The sequence below is a fragment of the Sturnira hondurensis genome, unplaced genomic scaffold (assembly GCF_014824575.4).
Source record: "Sturnira hondurensis isolate 20B ecotype Veracruz unplaced genomic scaffold, ASM1482457v3 Scaffold0019216, whole genome shotgun sequence".
Taxonomy (NCBI): domain Eukaryota; kingdom Metazoa; phylum Chordata; class Mammalia; order Chiroptera; family Phyllostomidae; genus Sturnira; species Sturnira hondurensis.
Genome location: NW_028091847.1, coordinates 505341 through 524235, shown reverse-complemented (window position 1 = coordinate 524235; position 18895 = coordinate 505341). Strand labels below are relative to the sequence as shown.

Genomic DNA, 18895 nt, shown 5'->3' with positions numbered 1-18895 from the left:
AGACACTTCATCCCAGACCAGGATGCAAATGTGACTCACAGTCAAGTTCTTCCCTCTCTAAAAAAAAAAAAAAAAAAGAACAGCAATTTATCAGGGATGGACTTTAAAGGAGGAAATAGAAACAGGAGAAAAACTTGAATTTATTAACTCTCTTAGCCTATCTAGTATCTTTAGAGAATGATCTACTAAATCACAATTTCAGAAGACCTTAAGCTTACCCTTTAAGCTTTGATCATAATCAATGAGAGAGAATGTAAGCAGGTTAGGCCATTCACCCCTTCAGAAGATGCCCCATCCTTTCTAGGTTGGGGGCACTGTACTCTGACTATCAGTTTTGGCAGGACAGTCTATCACAATACTAATGCCCTCAGGGTGCACCAAGCAGCAGAGGATTTTTCCCCCTGTAGCAGTATTTTTAAAAATTTTGTCTTTTCTGGAATTTTGCTTCTTGATACCAAGTGACTGAGAGAGCAGTATATTCCAAAAATCTTAGATGATAAATTTCTTAGTGCACCCTCTTCAGTCAACTTGTGGAGACCCAAGATGTAATGAGAAAGAGTACAGTCAAAGGCAAAAGCACATCTGGCCAGTACTAGGGGCATAATGTAAGAATATTTTCTGAATTCCGCCACTGAGCCCACGTAAACACCGTGGAAAGCACAACAAAAAACCCGCGAGACTGAGATGCCCGGATGGAAAGCATTCCTCTTCAAGAAGCAGCTGTGGTCTTTAAGGATAAATGGAACATATCTTAACATGCCAAATTACATATTTTTCCCCCTCCTTGAGAGGAAATGATGAATATAAATCATGCTTGCAAACAAGTATTTATCTTCTAAAAATAAATTTTGAGTTGTGAAGAATTATATGCTAAGGTTGTATAAAACATTAAGAATGTACTTTTGACTAGATTGTATTTTAGTTGTTCAAAGTATAACCTTCGCAAACTACTATCACTTTGTCAATATACATAATGAAGACAAGATACTGAGCTTTTAAACATGGTCTAAGAAAAGGGGGTCTAAATCATGATTTTTAAACCTCAAATGGTTTGCTTTACTCAACTGAAGCGGTAAGACGCAACACACCGTGAGCAGAACAAAAAGATGTGTTACAGCGTGAGTTAAGTGACGAGGGAACTTCCTAGGATTTTATATTTTAAGAGATGGCTAACATTCTGGTAGTTTAAGAGGTAAAGAAATGGATAAAGTTCAAGGTTAGAATGATTTTTTTTGAGAGCAAGCATAATTTTATTTTGGACAACAGCCAAAGTCTGATTTGTCCCCAATAGATTGTTCATAGATTTACCTTATAAAATTTTTTTATTTAATTGTTGTTCAAGTACAGTTTTCTGTCTTTTACTCCCATCCTATCACAGCCCCCAGTGCTCCCCACCTCCCTCCCATTTCCACCCCCTGTAATTTTTGTTCATGTGTCCTTCATACTTGTTCCTGTAAACCCTTCCCCTTTTCCCCTGAAATTCCCTCCTCTCCCCTCTGGGCACTGTCAGCCTGTTCTCTATTTCAGTGTCTTTGGTTATATTTTGCTTGCTTGTTTGTTGTTTAGGTTCCAGTTAAAGGTGAGATCATATGGTATTTGTCTTTTACCGCCTGGTTTATTTCACTCAGCATAATGCTTTCCAGTTCCATCCATGCTACTGCAAAGGGTAGGAGCTCCTTTCTTTCTGCTGCAAAGTATTCCATTGTGTAATTGTACCATAGTTTTTTTATCCATTCATTTACTGATGGGTACCTAGGTTGCTTCCAACTCTTGGCTATTGTAAATTGTGCTGCTATGAACACTGGGGTGCATAGGTTCTTTTGGATTGGTGTTTCAGGGTTCTTAGGATATAATCCTAGCAGTGGAATTGCTGGGTAGAATGATTTCTCAAGGTCACTTACTCAGTAGACAGTAAGTGAATGCTAGCAACCCCTCCCTGTAATCATAACCAAAACATATGGGCCGCTTAAGTTAATGTTTCGGTTTCAAAATACAGGACCCTTCCTTTGGGTACGTGACATTTTAGGAAGTCCTTTAGCTGCTCTAAGCCTAATTTTCTTAACTGCAAAGTAGGTTTTTCACCCTGTCTTGTTTACAGAGCTGTTAAAAGGCTCCAAAGAGACTGTATTTCCTTCTATCCCATAAAATACTATGTATTTTTGTTGAGGAGGTTAGTTTTTCAAGTAATATCCCTTCTAATATAAACAAAAAATTAGCAAAGAACAAACCACCGTTACTAACAGGAGTAAACTGCCCCGCTTTCGGACAGGCTTAAAGGTGATTAAGTAAGGGATTATTAAACTTGTTAGCACACAGGCTCTAACTACCATTCCTTTTACAGTATCAGACTGGGGGTTTCAGTTTGTCTCACTTTCTGTGAGCTATTCAGTTATCTATACGCAAAACCATGTTGTTTTTTTTAATGTATTTTGCACCACACAGAGATTACATCATCTCATTAGTAACAGACAAGGGCAGTAAGGGTAGAATTCAGAGTACTGAGTACCTGTTACTTAAAAAAATAGTCCGTGGGTTGGAGTAGGGATGGGATTGAAAGGAAGGGCTGGATCATGATTTCTCAAAGTGTGGCAATTAATATACCCGGTCCTTGTTCCAGACCCACCAAATCGATCTCTGGGGTGCAGCTGGAAAGCTGCATTTTTAATAAGCCCCCGTGCGAACTCCTGTACACGCTCAACTTTGAGACTACAGTGCTCCAATGTATAAACCTAATCAATCCTGTGTTGTTTTTATTTATCAATTCAGTACTTCACCCTTCTCCCGAAGTCTCTCAAGTATCTCTGTACCATCCCAGTGTGTGTGAAGTCTTTTTATATTAGACTCGGCCATCTTTGTAATGGCAGAGGGTAAGAGGAAGGATGTCCAAGATGGACAGACAAATTTCAGGGAGGTATCACCTCCCAAAAGAAATAGCTACTTTTTGGTTCCTACTTCTTTCTTCTTGGATACCTCGGGGCAGAAACTCTTAAACCTCTGGGATCAAACCTCTTCCTTTTGGGAGGAGGCCATGTACCCTGGAGACAAACCTGACTTATTATGGAGAGTAAGGCTCCCAGTCTGTCAGACCCGTCTTAGGGCAAATGACCTCCAGCAGAATTAGGGTGTCTGTCCCCAGTTCAGTTAACCACTGACATAATCATGTAAGAAACAGGGATTGGGGGAAATACAGTCATGAGACGCACAATGTGGTCAATAATACAGTGACAACACAAAAGATGGTGATCACGTAAGATTAAAAGAAAGCTAAAAAATTCCCATCATCTAGTGATGTGGCCATTGTCATGTTACAGTGCAACACATTATTCACACGTTGTGGTGATGCTGGTGCCGACGCACCTACCGTCCGGCAAGTCAGATGACAGTATAGCACATACAATTACGTACACTGCAGGACATTTGAAAACAATAAACGACTGTTCCTGGTTTATGTATTTACTATACTTTTTTACCCTTATTTTAGAGTGTACTCTTTCTTCTTACAAAAAAAGCAAAGTTTGTTGTGAACAGATGCCATGTTAACACCAGCACAGCTTCATACATCCCATGAAAGGGGGGGATGTATGTGCCTCTTGATTGCATCATTGCTCCTGTGCTTGATTTAATCTCACGTTGTTTTATAAGTTTAGTGCAGCCGAAGTGCAGGGTGTTTGTCAAGTGCACAGGAGTGCGCAGCAGTGTCCCAGGTCTCCACCTTCACCCCCCACTCACTCACTGCTGCCCCACGGCAACTTCCAATCCTGCGAGGGCTACTCAGGGTAAGCGCCCAGATGGATATACCATTTTTAATCTTACATACCTTATTTTTACTGCACCTTGTCTAAGTTTAGCCGTTCATATACACAAATACCATCTCGTTACCACTGCCTACAGTATTCAGTACAGTAACACGCAGTGCAGTTTGTAGTACAGAAGCAACAGGCTGCACAACACACTGCCTCGGTGCGCAGCAGGCCACAGCATCTAGGTTTGTGTGAGAGCGCTCTGTGACATTAGCATAATGACAAAACATCAAATTTCTCATATCTGTGGTTTAAGTGTATGACTGTAAAAATAAAAGAGATTTAATATGAAGTAATTTTCTTTTACCCATGGTATAACCAATATAAAGTTTACTAAGTATTTGAAATATTGAATATACGTCCCACTCCATCCCTCCCCTTCAATTAATAATCCCTGCAGAAAATCAGGAGGATGCTGTTTAAAAGCACAAAATCAAAAAACAATTGGAATAAAAATGGCATCCAGGCCTGAGTTTTTGCAGACTGGCAGGCCTGCAGGGTAATTTTGCCCACAGCGAGGTTTTGTTTAGTCTGCAAAGTGTCACTGTTGTTTTTAATTTGAATTACTTGCCAACTTTAAAAAAGGCAACCTGCAATTTTTATGTGAAAATCCAAATTTCCAAATTCTCCTGAAAAAGTGCAAGGCTGTTAACAAGGTAATAATGGGCAAAAAGCTCAGTGGTGGCCGCATCCTTTGGATGAGCTCTGTCAAATGGACGCCCACTAGTGAGCCAGCCCCCAATGGATGCTCACCCCTTGGGCCCTGTGTATCATTGGTGTTGGTGGCATTTGGCCTCACTAGGGAATCAACACTAACCAGACTAATTATGTAGTTCTTTATGGCCACATTCACAGCAAGGGGGTAAGGGGATTAGAACCAGATTAAGAGTGCTAATGTTTTTCTGCATTTCACCTAGAAATAAAGAAAGCGACCTCTGAGTAAACACTGGGAGGCATTTGGGTTGGACCAGGCCTGGGGAAGGTGTTCGCAAACATTCTTCCTCTCCTGCCTCTGGTTCTCACACCCACCCAATGCAGGGCAAGAAAAATGGAAAGGGAACACAATGGTCACCATCTTGCAGCCCTTGGTAACCTAACTGACAACTATGTGCCTACATTATGTCCTTATCCCAGAGAGACTTGAAATTAAAAAAAAAACCCAAACACTGTATGTGACGGAAGGCATCCACTAGAACGCGGCAGATGACAGGCTTAGAAGAATGGGGCCCAAATCTGGTGTTGGCGGAGTAGGTTCCCTTCACACATTAGTTGGTCTGATGAATAAATGACTCCGGGCCAGTTACTCGTGGTGCTTTAATTTCCGTTATTAGAAATGTAGAACTACCTGGAGTGAAACCAGGAGATTTCTCTCTCAAAAGTAGACAGTTATAAATAAATAAATAAGGTCCTTAGTTAACCTCCAACTGCTAAAATCTGTTACAATCAGATGAGTAATGATACCTCCTATAATCCAGCAAGCTTCCCTAATATGTAAGTAAAGTGCCGATAAAGTATTTACGTGCGGCACGAACCAAGGTTCAATTCTAGCATCCAGTCAGGAAACCTCTCTGAGCGAGGGTCAACAGACCATGTATTCTGGGAAAGTCGTTCTTTCCCTAGCTGTGTAATGGGGCCACAGTACCAATGATCTCCCAGTTTCTACTTCATAAAGATGTCATAATGCCTACAAACCATTTGGAGTACCTCAAGAACAGGGTGATGTATATAAATAGATCACATTCACATTACTATCAGTCTTACCTCAGAAGATGCCTCCGAGGAATGAGGACTTTACAGTTACCTGGTAAATGTGACTAACTGCTTCCCCTCTGCCTATGAGGAAATGGGGAGGGGCAAAGGAAGCCCAGATCAGCACCCACCTCTGTTCCGAAGGATACTGGTTTTCAGGCATCATCTTTGGCATCTGCAGGGGCTGATGTGGTGGCCGGGGGACCGCAAAGGTTTGCTGCTGTGGTCCGGGGTCTGGAAGTGAATGAGGGGTGGGGGCAGGGCCCACACCTTGTACTGGGCCAGCTGCAGCAGGGTGCACGGAGGTGGGCAGAGTTGCCTGAGGTGGGGGAAATAGGGAATTCTGATGGGTGGGTGACAGGGGGGTGGTAGGAGGGGTTAATGGCTTGAACCCAGAGGGAGGCTTCCTATCATAGGCACTGTAAACAAGAAAAAGAGAAGGAACCATTAAGCTGCAATGAAGCCATTAGCTTGGTCATCAGGTCCAGCAGAATGTAGCAGAACTCGTTGCCAGGAAATGACAGCATTAACATAGTTAAATTGCTGGCAGCCCTGAGGGAATATTTGTACCTCTGAAAAGTGACAAACACGCTGCGTCACAGGGACTTATTTAACACTTCTAGTGATTCTTCTCAAAGATAATTTTAGCTTCGGCTTCCGGTTTCCTTCCTCCCCCCTTCCAACAGAATTCTCCATGTATGTCTGAGTAGAGGTGGATGGATGGGGGGAGAATTTATGTGTTGGGAGTTTTCTAGTCCCTCTCCCAGGTATTCCAGGGTTCCCAGAAATTAGTCAGAATCTTTGTTCAAGAAAAATTTCTGCTGTAACATTGCTTGAATTAACAACGCTTCTCCTTCCCCCTTTCAGGCTGACCTATGTTTAACTTGTAGAGCAAAGAGTGATTCAAAATTAAAGCTTCATTCCTGGGGCCTGGATATTCTTAAGTAAAGGGCACAAGCATCAGGGCTTTTTCATATATTCTGATTCGAAGATTACTTTTTTGGTGCTTAAAGTTCACATTAACATATGACAGACACGAAGAAGTACATATTCCCTCCCTTGAAGCCACAGATCAAATATCCTAGTATTCAAGGTTTGTTCCCACAGGGGGACTCAGCACCCCATCAACTCGGCCTCCCCACCCCCCGGGGCCGGTTTCACAGTTTTGCCCTTCACACTCAGCACAAAGGCCCCATCTGAACCAGCCTACACCTAGAGGACTACATTGCTGGGAAAGATGGAGTGTGCTGTCCTGAGTGATTTGCTGAGTAATATTTGAAACAGCTTGAAGGCTACTTTCTGGTCGGCCTTCTCCAGCTCCACGTACCAATAGTTGTAGAGGCACTTTTCTCCATAGTTAGCACCGAGGGCCTGCTCGTGGCTGCAGGATGACAGCTCGGAGGAGGGGCTGTGCAGCTCCCGTTTGATCTTGGTTGGTGGTGGGGCATGAAGCACCACTGAAATGAGAAGAGGGGCGAGGGAGGAACAGAGCGAGGATGGCCGGTTAACAGGGAGCACAATGTTTCCTTCTGCCAACCCTGGAACCGGCCGATTGTTCTGGGAACTCATGTCAGGCCACAGGCCAGAGAACGTCCAACACTTAAATACAGAGCCTTCCATCTCAAACTGGTGAAACACTCTGTGAACTCAGCAATCATCCATCATCTGACACTTTCATCAGCCAAGTCTTTTCCCCAAATTTCTTTGGCGTTAGTCTCCTTCCCAGAGGCTCTGAAATCCTCAAAAATCCTGCAGGTGATGGTCCCCCCCTGCACCCACCCCATAAATGCAATGTCATAGAAAACCAAGAATTGCAGGCATGAAGAATTTTGTATCCCAAAAGGAATAAACAGCCAAAAATATATTGGGAGACATTACACATTAGCTTACCAAAGGCTTGAAATTCCTCTGGCAAATACATTTCGTATTATAGAGGCATATTTACAAATTAAATACATGACTTTTTAAAAGTCCTTTCTCAAGCAACTCAAAATATCAGGTCTAAGGAAGAGATACTTAAGGGGTGTTTCAAAAAGTTTACAAGCAAAAGAAAACAACCAAGAACTAAGCCACAGACTAGAAAAAGCTACATATACACAGGGAATGTCCTGGAAACCTTTGTGCTTAGGTCTGCCTTTCTTAGTGACCAACCAGGAAGAGCAGGTTTTTAGAACCAATCTTTTCACGGATGGTGCCAATTACTGTTCTTACATTGACGAAATAGCATACAAAGCTGCTGCTTCACGTTTGGGAGTCAACTGCATAATCCACACGTGCTTCTGACTGGGCAAAGGAACAAGAGTTTTCCAGATCAAGGAGACTTAGCAGAACCAGGTTTGCCTTTTCTGTTTTACCTAGGAGCTGGCTAACTCACTTTAGAGGGGGCATTTTACCCAAAGCGGGGCAGTCTCCGAAGATGCTGCACTAAGAGAGGGCTGTTTTCTTCTGGTTCTAGATTAGAATTGCTACTTTGTCCAGCTATTTTGGGGGCGGCGGGGGAGAATGAGTTAAGCCTTTGTGCCAGTCACTGTCCAGTATATCAAAGGTCTCATTAAATAGCAACCGCAGTCAGTGCCCTGGTAACCTGCTAAAATTTTGCTTGACTCAATGTTTACTCCTAAAATATTTCCAGGAGCTTGGTTAATTCTCAGTGATTAAACTAAGTCGGCTTAGGGCTAAACAATCATCCTTTTTTGGTCTGATAAGACTGAACGACCTTCAGGTGGGTAGGTTTTCCTGGCGCCTCCCCCAACCCTGAATTCTGGTCTCAGAAGTGAACAAATGAGATCAATGAGTCTCTCACAGATGACAAGTTTATACAGCAAAGTCCTGCCAGTGACTGACTGGAAAGGATAGGTTTTCATAATTCTTTCCTACATAATGCCAACTGCTATTCCCAAATACATGAAATTAAGTTCAGAACTGGCAGATTATATTTAGAAGTCATTAGAGCCTCTCTCATGATTTTTTGATGGTGACATCACGGCAGCCAAGTCTCAATTGTTATCGAGTGTTTTCAGACATTCAGACACAGAAAATGGCTAAGCCTGTTGTTGTTAAAATGTTAGTAAACGAGAAAGGAGAGTCAGACAACTTGACACAGAAAACCACCTCCCTGGTGCAGAGGCTGTTATGGTGCTTCCCAGGGCTGCCCCCTTGTCTCTGCCTCTTCTACCAACCTTCTGCCATAAAAGTTTTGGCAAAAATAGGAAGTAAAGGGGAGTATGCCTCAGTGTAAACAAAGGTTCCGTGTCCTCAAAAAGTCTACTTTTCTTAAACAAAACAACTTATAATCACTGTTTGACCTAAATTTAGAAAGTAAGCAACTATGGTATTATTCAATTTTCTCATTTCAGGTTTTAGAATTGCCTTGACATTTTCATATTATTATTAGAAAAATGACCAGTTCTGCTGATGGGACAGACTAACACCAAAGCTGTCTGAAAAGAAAAATTTTATAATGGCTTCAGGAACAGTGATATGAGGGTTGTAATTCTGATGACTTGATTTCTTTAAATCTACATAGTACTCTCAGTGAGTACTTCACCACTTCAGCTCTAAATTATATACCTCCTGTGCCCTCAAACTATCTTAGACCTGGGATCTTATGTTCTCTACATGAGGAGCAATTGAAGAAATAGCTGGAGAGCGCTACGTTCTGAGTGTTTGTGTCCCCCCACGTCCACCCGCTGAAGTCCTAATGCCTGACATGATGGTGTGCGGAGGTGAGAGAACCTGGGAAGGCAACTAGGTAGTGAGGGCAGAGCCCCGGGAGGACGCTTGAGACCCCGAAGAGAGCCCTCACTCGGCCATGCCTGCACCCTAATCTCAGACTTCCAGCCTCTAAAACTATGAGAAATAAATTTCTGGTTTTCATAAGCCACCCAATCTACGGCATTTTGTTAAAGCAGCCTGATTGGACTAAGACAGTAGGTGACTAAATGGATTGTATTTCCAATTAATTCTTAACCACATCTACCCTACCGGGCTAGGCACAAGGTTAGTCATAAATATTTCTTCCCCAGGAAGAACCATTTAAATGAGAAAGAAGGGAATGGAGCACAGCATGAATGAGAATTAAAAGTTTCACAGATCACTGGTAGGAAAGCCATTAGGGACCTTGTGAGTGGTAAGAAAGAAGGCTCAGCTCTCTGAAGGGGCTGCCGGGCCAGAGGGCGTGTGAAGGAGCCTGACTCTGGCATGTCTTAGTCAAAGTGATGTATCTTTAAAGCAGGAATGTAGCGGCCCAAGGAATGCTCCTTGCTTTCAGTTTTCTCTTCTTTGGTAAATGAGGTGTGTGATGTTGCCTTGAGAAATAAAGAAAATAGCACAGCACCTTGCAAACGGTGCTATGACATTGTATAGTTATACACTGTGCTTTCAAAAATAGAGTACCTTCACACAGGCCACTTACTAAATGACGACAGAGACCTAGGAGTATACAGCACAGCCAGAAATTGAAATTGAGAAAGAATCATGAACTCCTAAGAAATTCATGAAGTCTGAATTCCTAAGTTTTAAAAGAAATGCTAAAAAAGTTGACATATGCATTGATGAATATTTCCTACAATTAGAAACATTGAGTTTAAGTTCAGAGTTAAGAAGAAGGGCCCATTGAAGCCAGTGCTGCTGTGACAACAGCTCCTGGTGAATATGAACCACCTTCCTCGTCAAGATTTCAGTCACTCACTTGCTGAGCATCTTGTGTGGGCCAGGCACCCTGGAGGTGCGAGGGGTATGATGATAAGCAAAACAAATGTGTCCCTTCATGGCAGGTATAATTTAGTGAGGAATCGGACTTTCAGCATCTTCTCAGAGAACAATTCGAGTTAGACGAGGGCCTCACAGTCCACTTAATCTAGGCCCTGACCTTGGTCGACCTGGACCCCTGAGGCCCAAAGGAATGAAAGGAATTGCCCAAGGTCTTGGTGCTGCTGCTGAGAGAAGGGAGAGGAGGCAAGGACTCCCCACTATCATCTCAGTCGTCTCCCCCACTGACAGAGGTGGCGGGTGTTTCCCACACCCGCTTTGTACATTAAAAAGAGGGGACATAAAACTTTTTTTCAACACAACAAAAATATCACATTGCACCTAACTGAAAGAAAATGCTCCAGAACAAGGGGAAAATAGGTAAGAACTAGTATCCCTGGGAAACAACAAGGCTGACAGACCAAGAAAGAGGCAGCCAGACAGACCCTTCAGCATTTACTTTGTGCCAAGTTGCTCTCACATATATTATTTCATTTGATCTTCCCAATGCAATGAGAAAGCTATTTTTCCACTGTCTCCATTTTATAGATGGGGAAATCAAGGCTTAAAAAGGTAAGAAATCTGTCTTGGTTGCATAGCTAATTAGTTGGGATTGTTGCCTAAATAGTTCTTAGTCATTCTGTCATACTGCCTCCCAGAGGGAATCTGAGAAAAAAAGACTACATTAAAAAGGGATTAGCTTCGGCGGGTAGCCCATGGCTCAGTGAACTGAGTGCAGGCCTGTGAGGCAAAAGGTTGCAGGTTCAATTCCCAGTCAGGGCACATGCCTGGGTTGTGGGCCAGGTCCCCCGGTTGGGGCACGTGAGAAGCAACCACACGTTGATGTTTCCCTCCCTCTCTTTCTCTCCCTAAACATTAATCCATGGTGTTTAAAAGTCAGACAGAAGTTATTCCCAAGTCTGGGGGTACTGCCCATTCAAAAAGCACAAGGAGTTCTTCTCGTATTCTGGGCCTTCATCTAAATGCTTATACAGTTTGTAAAAATTTATCAAGCTGTATACTTATGATTGCTATATGTTATTTCAATTAAGTTTCTTTTCTTTTTTTAATATTTATTTATTTATCTTTAGAGGGGAAGGGAAGGAGAGAGGAAGAGAAACATCAATGTATGGTTGCTTCTCGTGCATCCGTTGCTGGGAACTGGCCCCTGCTGGGAACTGGCCGGCAACCCAGGCATGTGCCCAGACTGGGAATCGAACTGCGATCGCGTGGTTCGCAGGCCCGAGCTCAATCCACTGAGCTACACCAGCCAGGGCTCTTTTCTTTTTTTTTTAAAGGAGCCCTATCCTGGTCAAATAGTATCAATGAGTTAATAGTTACCAGGATTTCTAAAATTTCAGCAAATCTTTCTTCCTTGAAGGTATAGAAGAAGTCTTCCAAAGAAACGACCCAATTATTTTAAAATGAAAGAAAAATAGACACTGGCCCAGTCAAGAGAAAGAATGATTCCCTTTGTTGACAAAATCTGTTTCTTGCCACAAATACAGGCCTGCGGAATCTGTCCAAGGAAGCTGCCCTATGCCACTGCCGGCAGTGACTTTCACCATTACAGCACCAAGGATCAAAACGAGGGCAAACACATTGAATGTTAGGATGAACTATTTAAATCAAAAGAAAAATTTTTTGAAAGACAAAAACACCTTGTCTACTAAACCTTTCCTTTGGTATTTCATAATCATCAATGTTGCAATTTGTCACGGACTTCATTGTGAATATACACGGCACATAGCTGTGTTGTTTCTGAGTGTTAAAGAAACTGCCAATCTGTTACACTGCCGTTCGAGTTACACTGCCGTTCGAGGGGGGGAGACTAAGTCCATCCTCATTTCCCCCACTTCACACGCAGGCTTTGCCAGCCTTCCGCCGGTTGTCGTCCGTCCTTCAGATTTTGTTTGGGGGTTTTCCTCCTCCCTTCTTCAGTCTCACTACCTTCATCTGGTGCCGACTGTCTGTCCCATGTCAGCCGTGCAGGCCTGACCTCAGGGAAGACCTTATTTGGTCACACTCGAGGGCCCTGATCTTCTTACTTTACATGGAAAGTTGTGTCTCCTGCGGAAGTTGATCAGAATGGCATGTCCATGAGGCTGTGGCTCAGGGGCCAGCCTACATCTCCAGAGCCTCCCACAGCACTGTGAACAAACACGATGTGCACCGTAGGCAGTTGTGGTCAGAGACTTCTCAAAATTCCAGAGCCGTAATCTTAAACCGAAGGTCTATCCCTTAGCTAACCACTCCCTTGCCACCAGCTTTAGCTCACTGTTTCTCCTCACCTGTACCATTTCCCTACATACTAAGAAATATGTGCTGTTTAGTTCAAGAATGTGGGGGTGGCCCTGGCTGGTGCGGTTCAGTGGATTGAGCGCGGGCCTGTGAACCAAAGTGTCACTGGTTCAATTTCTAGTAAGCACACATGCCTGGGTTATGGGCCACATCCCCAGTGGGGGGGCAGACGAGAGGCAACCACACATCAACATTTCTCTCCCTCTTTTCTCCCTCCCTCCACCTCTCTCTAAAAACAAATAAATAAAATGTAAAAAAAAAAAAAAAAAAAAAGAATGTGGGAGCGGAGGCGCCCGAGACATCTGCCCATACTGTTCTTTGGTATGGCGGAGGGAAAGACCATCAAGCAGAGGGAGATGTGAATATAAAAATAACACTGGTAACAGAACTGAAGACAATACCTGGAAGGTAGACGGGGCTTTTCTGATGAACCCCTAACTTGTCAGAGTATCCCACTGCCAAAGATTAGAAGGGCTTATGTCGCCAGACGCAGCGTCACATGGGTTCTTCAATTTGAAGAGTACAACAAAGCCAAAGGCCACCTTCCCAATACACTGCTGTCTTTCCTTAGCTCTGGCCCCTTTGTGGACACATTTTGAGACAAAGCTCAAATAGGTAGATAAAATGAAGTTTATTTTTTAAGTTGTACCATATTATCAGAAGAGGTCAGAAATATGTTTTTATTCTAGGGCTGAGAAGATTAGAAATTCATTTTAAGCATAAAATATATTCCTAATAGTTCAATATTCTTTGTAAATTGCTACAGCAGCACTAGTGAATGACAAGGATAAGATCCCCTGTTCGGGGAAACACGGAGCTTTGAGGGAGATAAAGTAAGTGGACCTGGAGCTTAAAAAAAAGAACATCTGGAAAAGGAGATGCCTTTGGATTTCCAAACCAAATAACAGACACACTCAAACCCGTTTGAATGGTTAACACTGATTCAGCCTGGCAAGAGTTTCCAAAAATAAAAATTTGAAATGCTGTCAAATTTAGTTAGGGGGTACGAGTTCTAAAAGAACTGGAGGAGGTATAGGGGAATATACCATTTTCTTTAATATCTAATACAGTTAAGATATGTAAGAGTAGATTAAAAAATTGAATATAGTGAGCCCTGACTGGTGTGGCTCAGTGGGTTGGATGTCATCCCACAAACTAAAAGGTCACAAGTTTGATTCCCAGTCGGAGAACAAGCCTTGGTTACGGGCCAGGTCCCCACTGGGGATGTGCGAGAAGCAACGGATTAGATCCATGTTTCTCTCTCACATGGATGTTTCTCTCCCTCCCTTTCTCCTCCCTCTAAAAGTAAATAAATATTTAAAAATCCTTTCACTTAAAAAACTGAATATAGTAAAAAGAATCACCCATAAATAATAAAACCAGTTATTTAGTAAGATGTGCTAAACATTTTTTAAATGAGTCCCTCAAAAGCTTTCCCCTCAAAACACAAACTACCTTTGACTCAAGCACCTCTATCTGACTCACTCTGTGCTTTTAGTAGTGTTTTAGGGTCACCACAGTAACAGGGATATCAGACGTGAGAGAACTGACAACACATGTCCAGACCTAAGACCAGCCTTCCTGTAGGTTACCTGCATCTCTTTACGGTACATTTTTAGAGGATGTATAGAGTCAACAACTACAAAATAACCAACCAGGCCTCTTAAAAAAACTCAAAAAACCCTCAACGTTATAGGGAAAAACGTAAGTCAGATTATTATAGATTTAAGAAGATGGAAGAGGCATATCAACAAATGCAATGTGTGGTTCTTCATTGAATCCTAAATCAAAAACAGTATCAGTATCAGCTATAGAACACATTGGGGGACAGCTGGGGAATTCTGAATAGTAGTAAATAAAAGCTAATTTTCTTAGGCTATGTAGAAGAATGTCCTTAATCGTTGGAGAGGCACACTAAAGCATTCGGAGGTGAAATGTCAGAATGTCTGAACTTGCCTTCAAATGGCCTAGAAAGAAAAAAAATCTGTACAAAGAAAAACGCGACGTAGCAATATGTTTTAAAAATAAATCTGTGAAGCAAGTATAATGTTCCCATCTCCAGGATACTTCAGAACCATGCGTTTACACGTGAGGAAAGTCGCCCCTGGCCTATCACCAAACTGAAAGGACGGCGTCCTGTTTATCCTGTATCTTTACTGTGTTTGGATAATGTCGCTCCAGGAATCTGAAATCACACAAGGACAAATGTTCGTTATGCTCTGACATTCAAGCCAGTGGTTCTCAATTTGGCAGCGGGGAGGCAGTTCCGGTCCACTCAGAAAGGAGATGGGGACAAAATGGAAGCTGCTGCTCCCAACGCCATGACTATCGCCCACTGCCACCTGTACCACTGCCTGGGCAAAATGACAGCCATCTTATAAAATCAACAAAACTAAAATCTCTCAGTAATTCCACAGAGACGTTAATATACACATAACAGAACTAAAAAATACGTCCGACTCAGGACTACAAAGCATCCTTGGAAAGAAACTGGAGAATGTCCACCCCTTGTGACTGTGCACAACAGGTCCAGAACACCAGCAGAACAGCTAGCAGAGTCCTCAGCAGGTTACAATGCAGCCATCGCCAACCTGCGAAGGTTGGCAAAACTGCAAAATTCAAGTTCTGCTCTTTGAGGTTCTCCTTCATGCTCTTCCCTCCAAAGCAGCTGGTCTATCTCCTTCTGTGCATAAAGGCTGAGCAGGGCCAGGGTCAAAAGCTTGAAAGGGGCGTGGCCTGGACTTCTGGTGTTCTGTGCCTTAGGTAAAAAATGGCACAAGAGTTCCTAGGGGCTCCAACTGGTCCAACCTAGCTTACCAACCTAGGAGATCAGAAAGGCACGTGGAGCTGAAAAACTGTGTTTCTTTAACACAGTTTAACACCTAAACTGTGTTAAAGAAATTATGCTGGATTGGAGAATATTCTGGGAATCAAGGATGGCAGCAGGACTCTGGTGTGGAATCAAGGCTCGCCATGCAACTCATGGGAAACGTGATAAACATCTGGTACAGCCAACACTTGGGTGAGCATACCACATGCAGGGGCTGAAATTTCAGGGCAGGCTCATTCTGCAATCTTGAACTGCAAGGGTAGCTGAATTTGCACTGGGCCGAATCCTACAAGAAGAAAGCAAGGCTTCTGCTCTGGGATGGAATTTGCTATTAGTAAGTACAGGTAATGATCGCTTCAGGACCAACACAGCAGCAGTATTCAGAATTTTAGAACAGTGATTATTCGTGGTGATGGACTGGGGGTGGGGATTGGGGATGATGTGGAGGGGGTCATGGTATTGATTATTCCAGGTCATTTCCCACTTGTCCTGTTTCTCAGCAAGGACTAAAAGACTGACTATCATCCTGGTAGTATATTTCAGGGCCCTAGGGTTTAGGATCAACCATGAGGTAGCAGAATTCATTAATTAACAATTATAGAAGTCCTTCCTATATGGTCAATATCATCTGTACAATAAATAACAAAAGAGCCAAATTAGCAATAGATAAAGCTAGTTCCTGGAACATCTGGCTCCAGGAATCAGGTTTCTCCTGTGCAGTGGGAAAAATCTACAGTCAGCAAAAGAGAGGCTTTAGGAGTTGGTGTATAGACAAAAAACATGCTATTTTTCATAATTGAGAGCTAGAAACCTGTGGTAATATAATCAGCTTTAAAAAAAGGACTTTGAACTTATGACATAAACTAAGGGAAAGATAGATTCAATGGAGAGGGTTCGGGTTACATTGGTATAGGAACAGGACCAACCCAAGCGCAAGATTTAGTCTTAATGACTGCATAAAAATGGCTGGGGAATCCCAGACTGAAATAATAACCATGAGACTAGAGCCAGGCCTTGAAACAGTGTGGTAGGAGGTGAGAGGAGAAGACATCTTCCTTGCCCATAAGAGTAGATGAATTTATACCAAGCATTTAGAAACTCAAGAAGTGGAACCTGATTGGGACAAGCCCAGGAACAGTGTGTCTGTGAGCTTCTGTTAAAAAATGATAAGGCACTTTGAAGGAAAGTGTAGAGACTGTGTCTCCAAAGTACCCTCTCTCAATTCACAAAGGGGATGGTAGAAAAACAGGACCAGCAGGGTCATCAGAAGATCATTTCAGTATCTTGAAAATGAAAACCCAGAAGCCTTGAATGTAAGTGTTGGAAATTAAAGGGAGGAAAAGGAGCTTAGAAAAAACCTGGCCTGACCTTGAAAATATTCAGAGGGCAAAAGTAGTGAAATTACCAGTCATCATTACCCAAAAACAAATCATAAGGAAGGATACAAAATGATAACAATAATAAAGCAATCAGTACAGATAAATACTAATAAATAAATAAATAAATAAATACTAATATAAGGTTGAACTTGGTGTTTTGCACACTCACAACTACAAACCTGCTTTCGCCCAGCCCTGTATAAAGAAAGAGCACTAGCGGAGAGTGGTACAGGAAACATCTCTCAGAGGCCACCTGCAAAGGCAGTGGAATTTCTCCCAGGATACAGGAATTAGAATTAGTGATAGTGTTTCTCCCACCTGGTAGAAAATTAGACAACAGAACAGACACCATGGAGAAGTTAAAACCACGAGGCTGTGCTCTGTAAGCCTCTCTTCCATTTTCTGTTTATCTTAGATAACCTCACATCTCTGCTACCAACTCAGGCAACACGGATCTAGGCAGAGTCACGGATAATGTATCGGCTTGTAGATCTCTCTCAGGGGAAATGCTGTCTGTCCATAGGACTGGTGCTTCGATGACAAGCTGCTGCAGTGTCCACATCGGCTCTGGAGAGTGAAGTGTTTGTAAATTTTGTTTCCACAAGGCTGGTGTTACAGTACTTTATGCCCTTACTGCTCTCTGAAATGGGGAATTTATATGACAAGACATGGTCAACAATGGAGAAATCCAGTTCCAAAGATACCAAAGCACCTTAGCGGTTCCAGCTTAACGGGCCCCCAGGTTGCAGCTTCCATTAGACCCCAAAACAAAGCCCTTCTGGCTAAAGACGAAAACATGGTTTTACACTTATAAAGGGATTTTAATTTATCTGTGAGAATGGGGCATTGATTTGACAGGAGGGCTATACTTTATGAGGCTTTGTGGGGGGCATCCTTTACACTGCTTTACACTGTATTATTTGAACCGTAATGCTTACATTATCCACTGGCTTCATATAATGGGGAGAAAAGGAAGTGATATGGAGGCTTGCTTCTGTTAGTCCCGGCCAAATGATTACACCACCCCACAAGAAATTCCCTCCTTTCCTCCCTCCTCCTTCCTTCGCCTCTTTCAACAATGGCAGCAGCTGGCCAGCAGAACCAGCACATGGTATCTCAGAATCAAATCAGCACCTGAAATACTACTGGTCAGAAGATAAAAAGCTAAATTTCCCCATGAAAGTCAATGTGGGAAGTCACTGTACAATGTACAACTGCCGCCCAAAAGAGGGGATAGTACCATTCAGGCTGACCAGTTGAAATGTGTGTGGAGGGTGCCCTTCCCTTCCTGGGGGCTCAAGGCTTCCCCTACCTGTTCACTGTCCCTCCTGAGAGGAAAAAAATGTTGGTATGAGTAATACCAACATGGGTGTCCAGGATGACCCCCAGGTCCTAAAAGACAGTGAGGAGATAGCTTTGGACAGGAAGAGCAAAACTGGTCCTCAAGGCTATTTATTTACCTTCAGTTGCAAGAGCTGGAAGTTGCTTCCACCCCTCCAAACCGAAAGGGCTACAGGAAGGGCTCAGGATAAAAATGGGTCTATGCACAGGGAGGCAGACTGCCCTGCTGTAGGAGCAGCAGGGTCCTTCAGCCGACCTGTGGTCCCAGGGCAAGTTCATCAGGGAAGAATTTGGCTGGTCATGTCCTTGGTCACTAACTGGGAGGGCCAGTTGCTAAACGGCATTTGGGATACTGGTCTTGTCCTCTCTTCACCTCTATCACAGTACTAACAATAATGACACGGGTGATTTTTAAAAGTTTCTATTCTAAGTCTGGCTAAAATAGAAGGATAGAGATTCTTCGTATTAATACGCCTTCTCTCCTCCTCCCAAAGGAAGTGGTCATGTAGGTCAGAGACAGCCACCTACATACTAAATCAGGGGGAACTGGGTAAAAATGAGTGTCTATCACAGAATAGCTGCATCTTATTCTTAGTACTGCAAATCTTTCAAATAGTCATTTTCAAACAAAAGTCTGTTATCAATTAAGGAAGATAATTTAATACCAACGGTAGTAGAGAGGATTGGGGGTTTTTTTGACCCAGATAAACTGGTTTCAGACTCACTTCCTTCAAGTACACACTCTC

At 42.9% G+C, this 18895-nt stretch overlaps 1 protein-coding gene across 1 annotated transcript in view; it reads right to left on the bottom strand.

Moving 5' to 3' along the window:
- The window catches only part of ETV5 (ETS variant transcription factor 5), a 57407-nt gene that overhangs the window by 24743 nt on the left and 13769 nt on the right, over positions 1 to 18895 (bottom strand). Inside the window, exons 6-7 of the mRNA XM_037027532.1 lie at positions 6877 to 7006; positions 5681 to 5968 (exon numbers count right to left, since the gene is read on the bottom strand). Coding sequence (XP_036883427.1) covers positions 5681 to 5968; positions 6877 to 7006 — 418 coding nt within the window. The remainder of the gene's footprint in view (positions 1 to 5680; positions 5969 to 6876; positions 7007 to 18895) is intronic.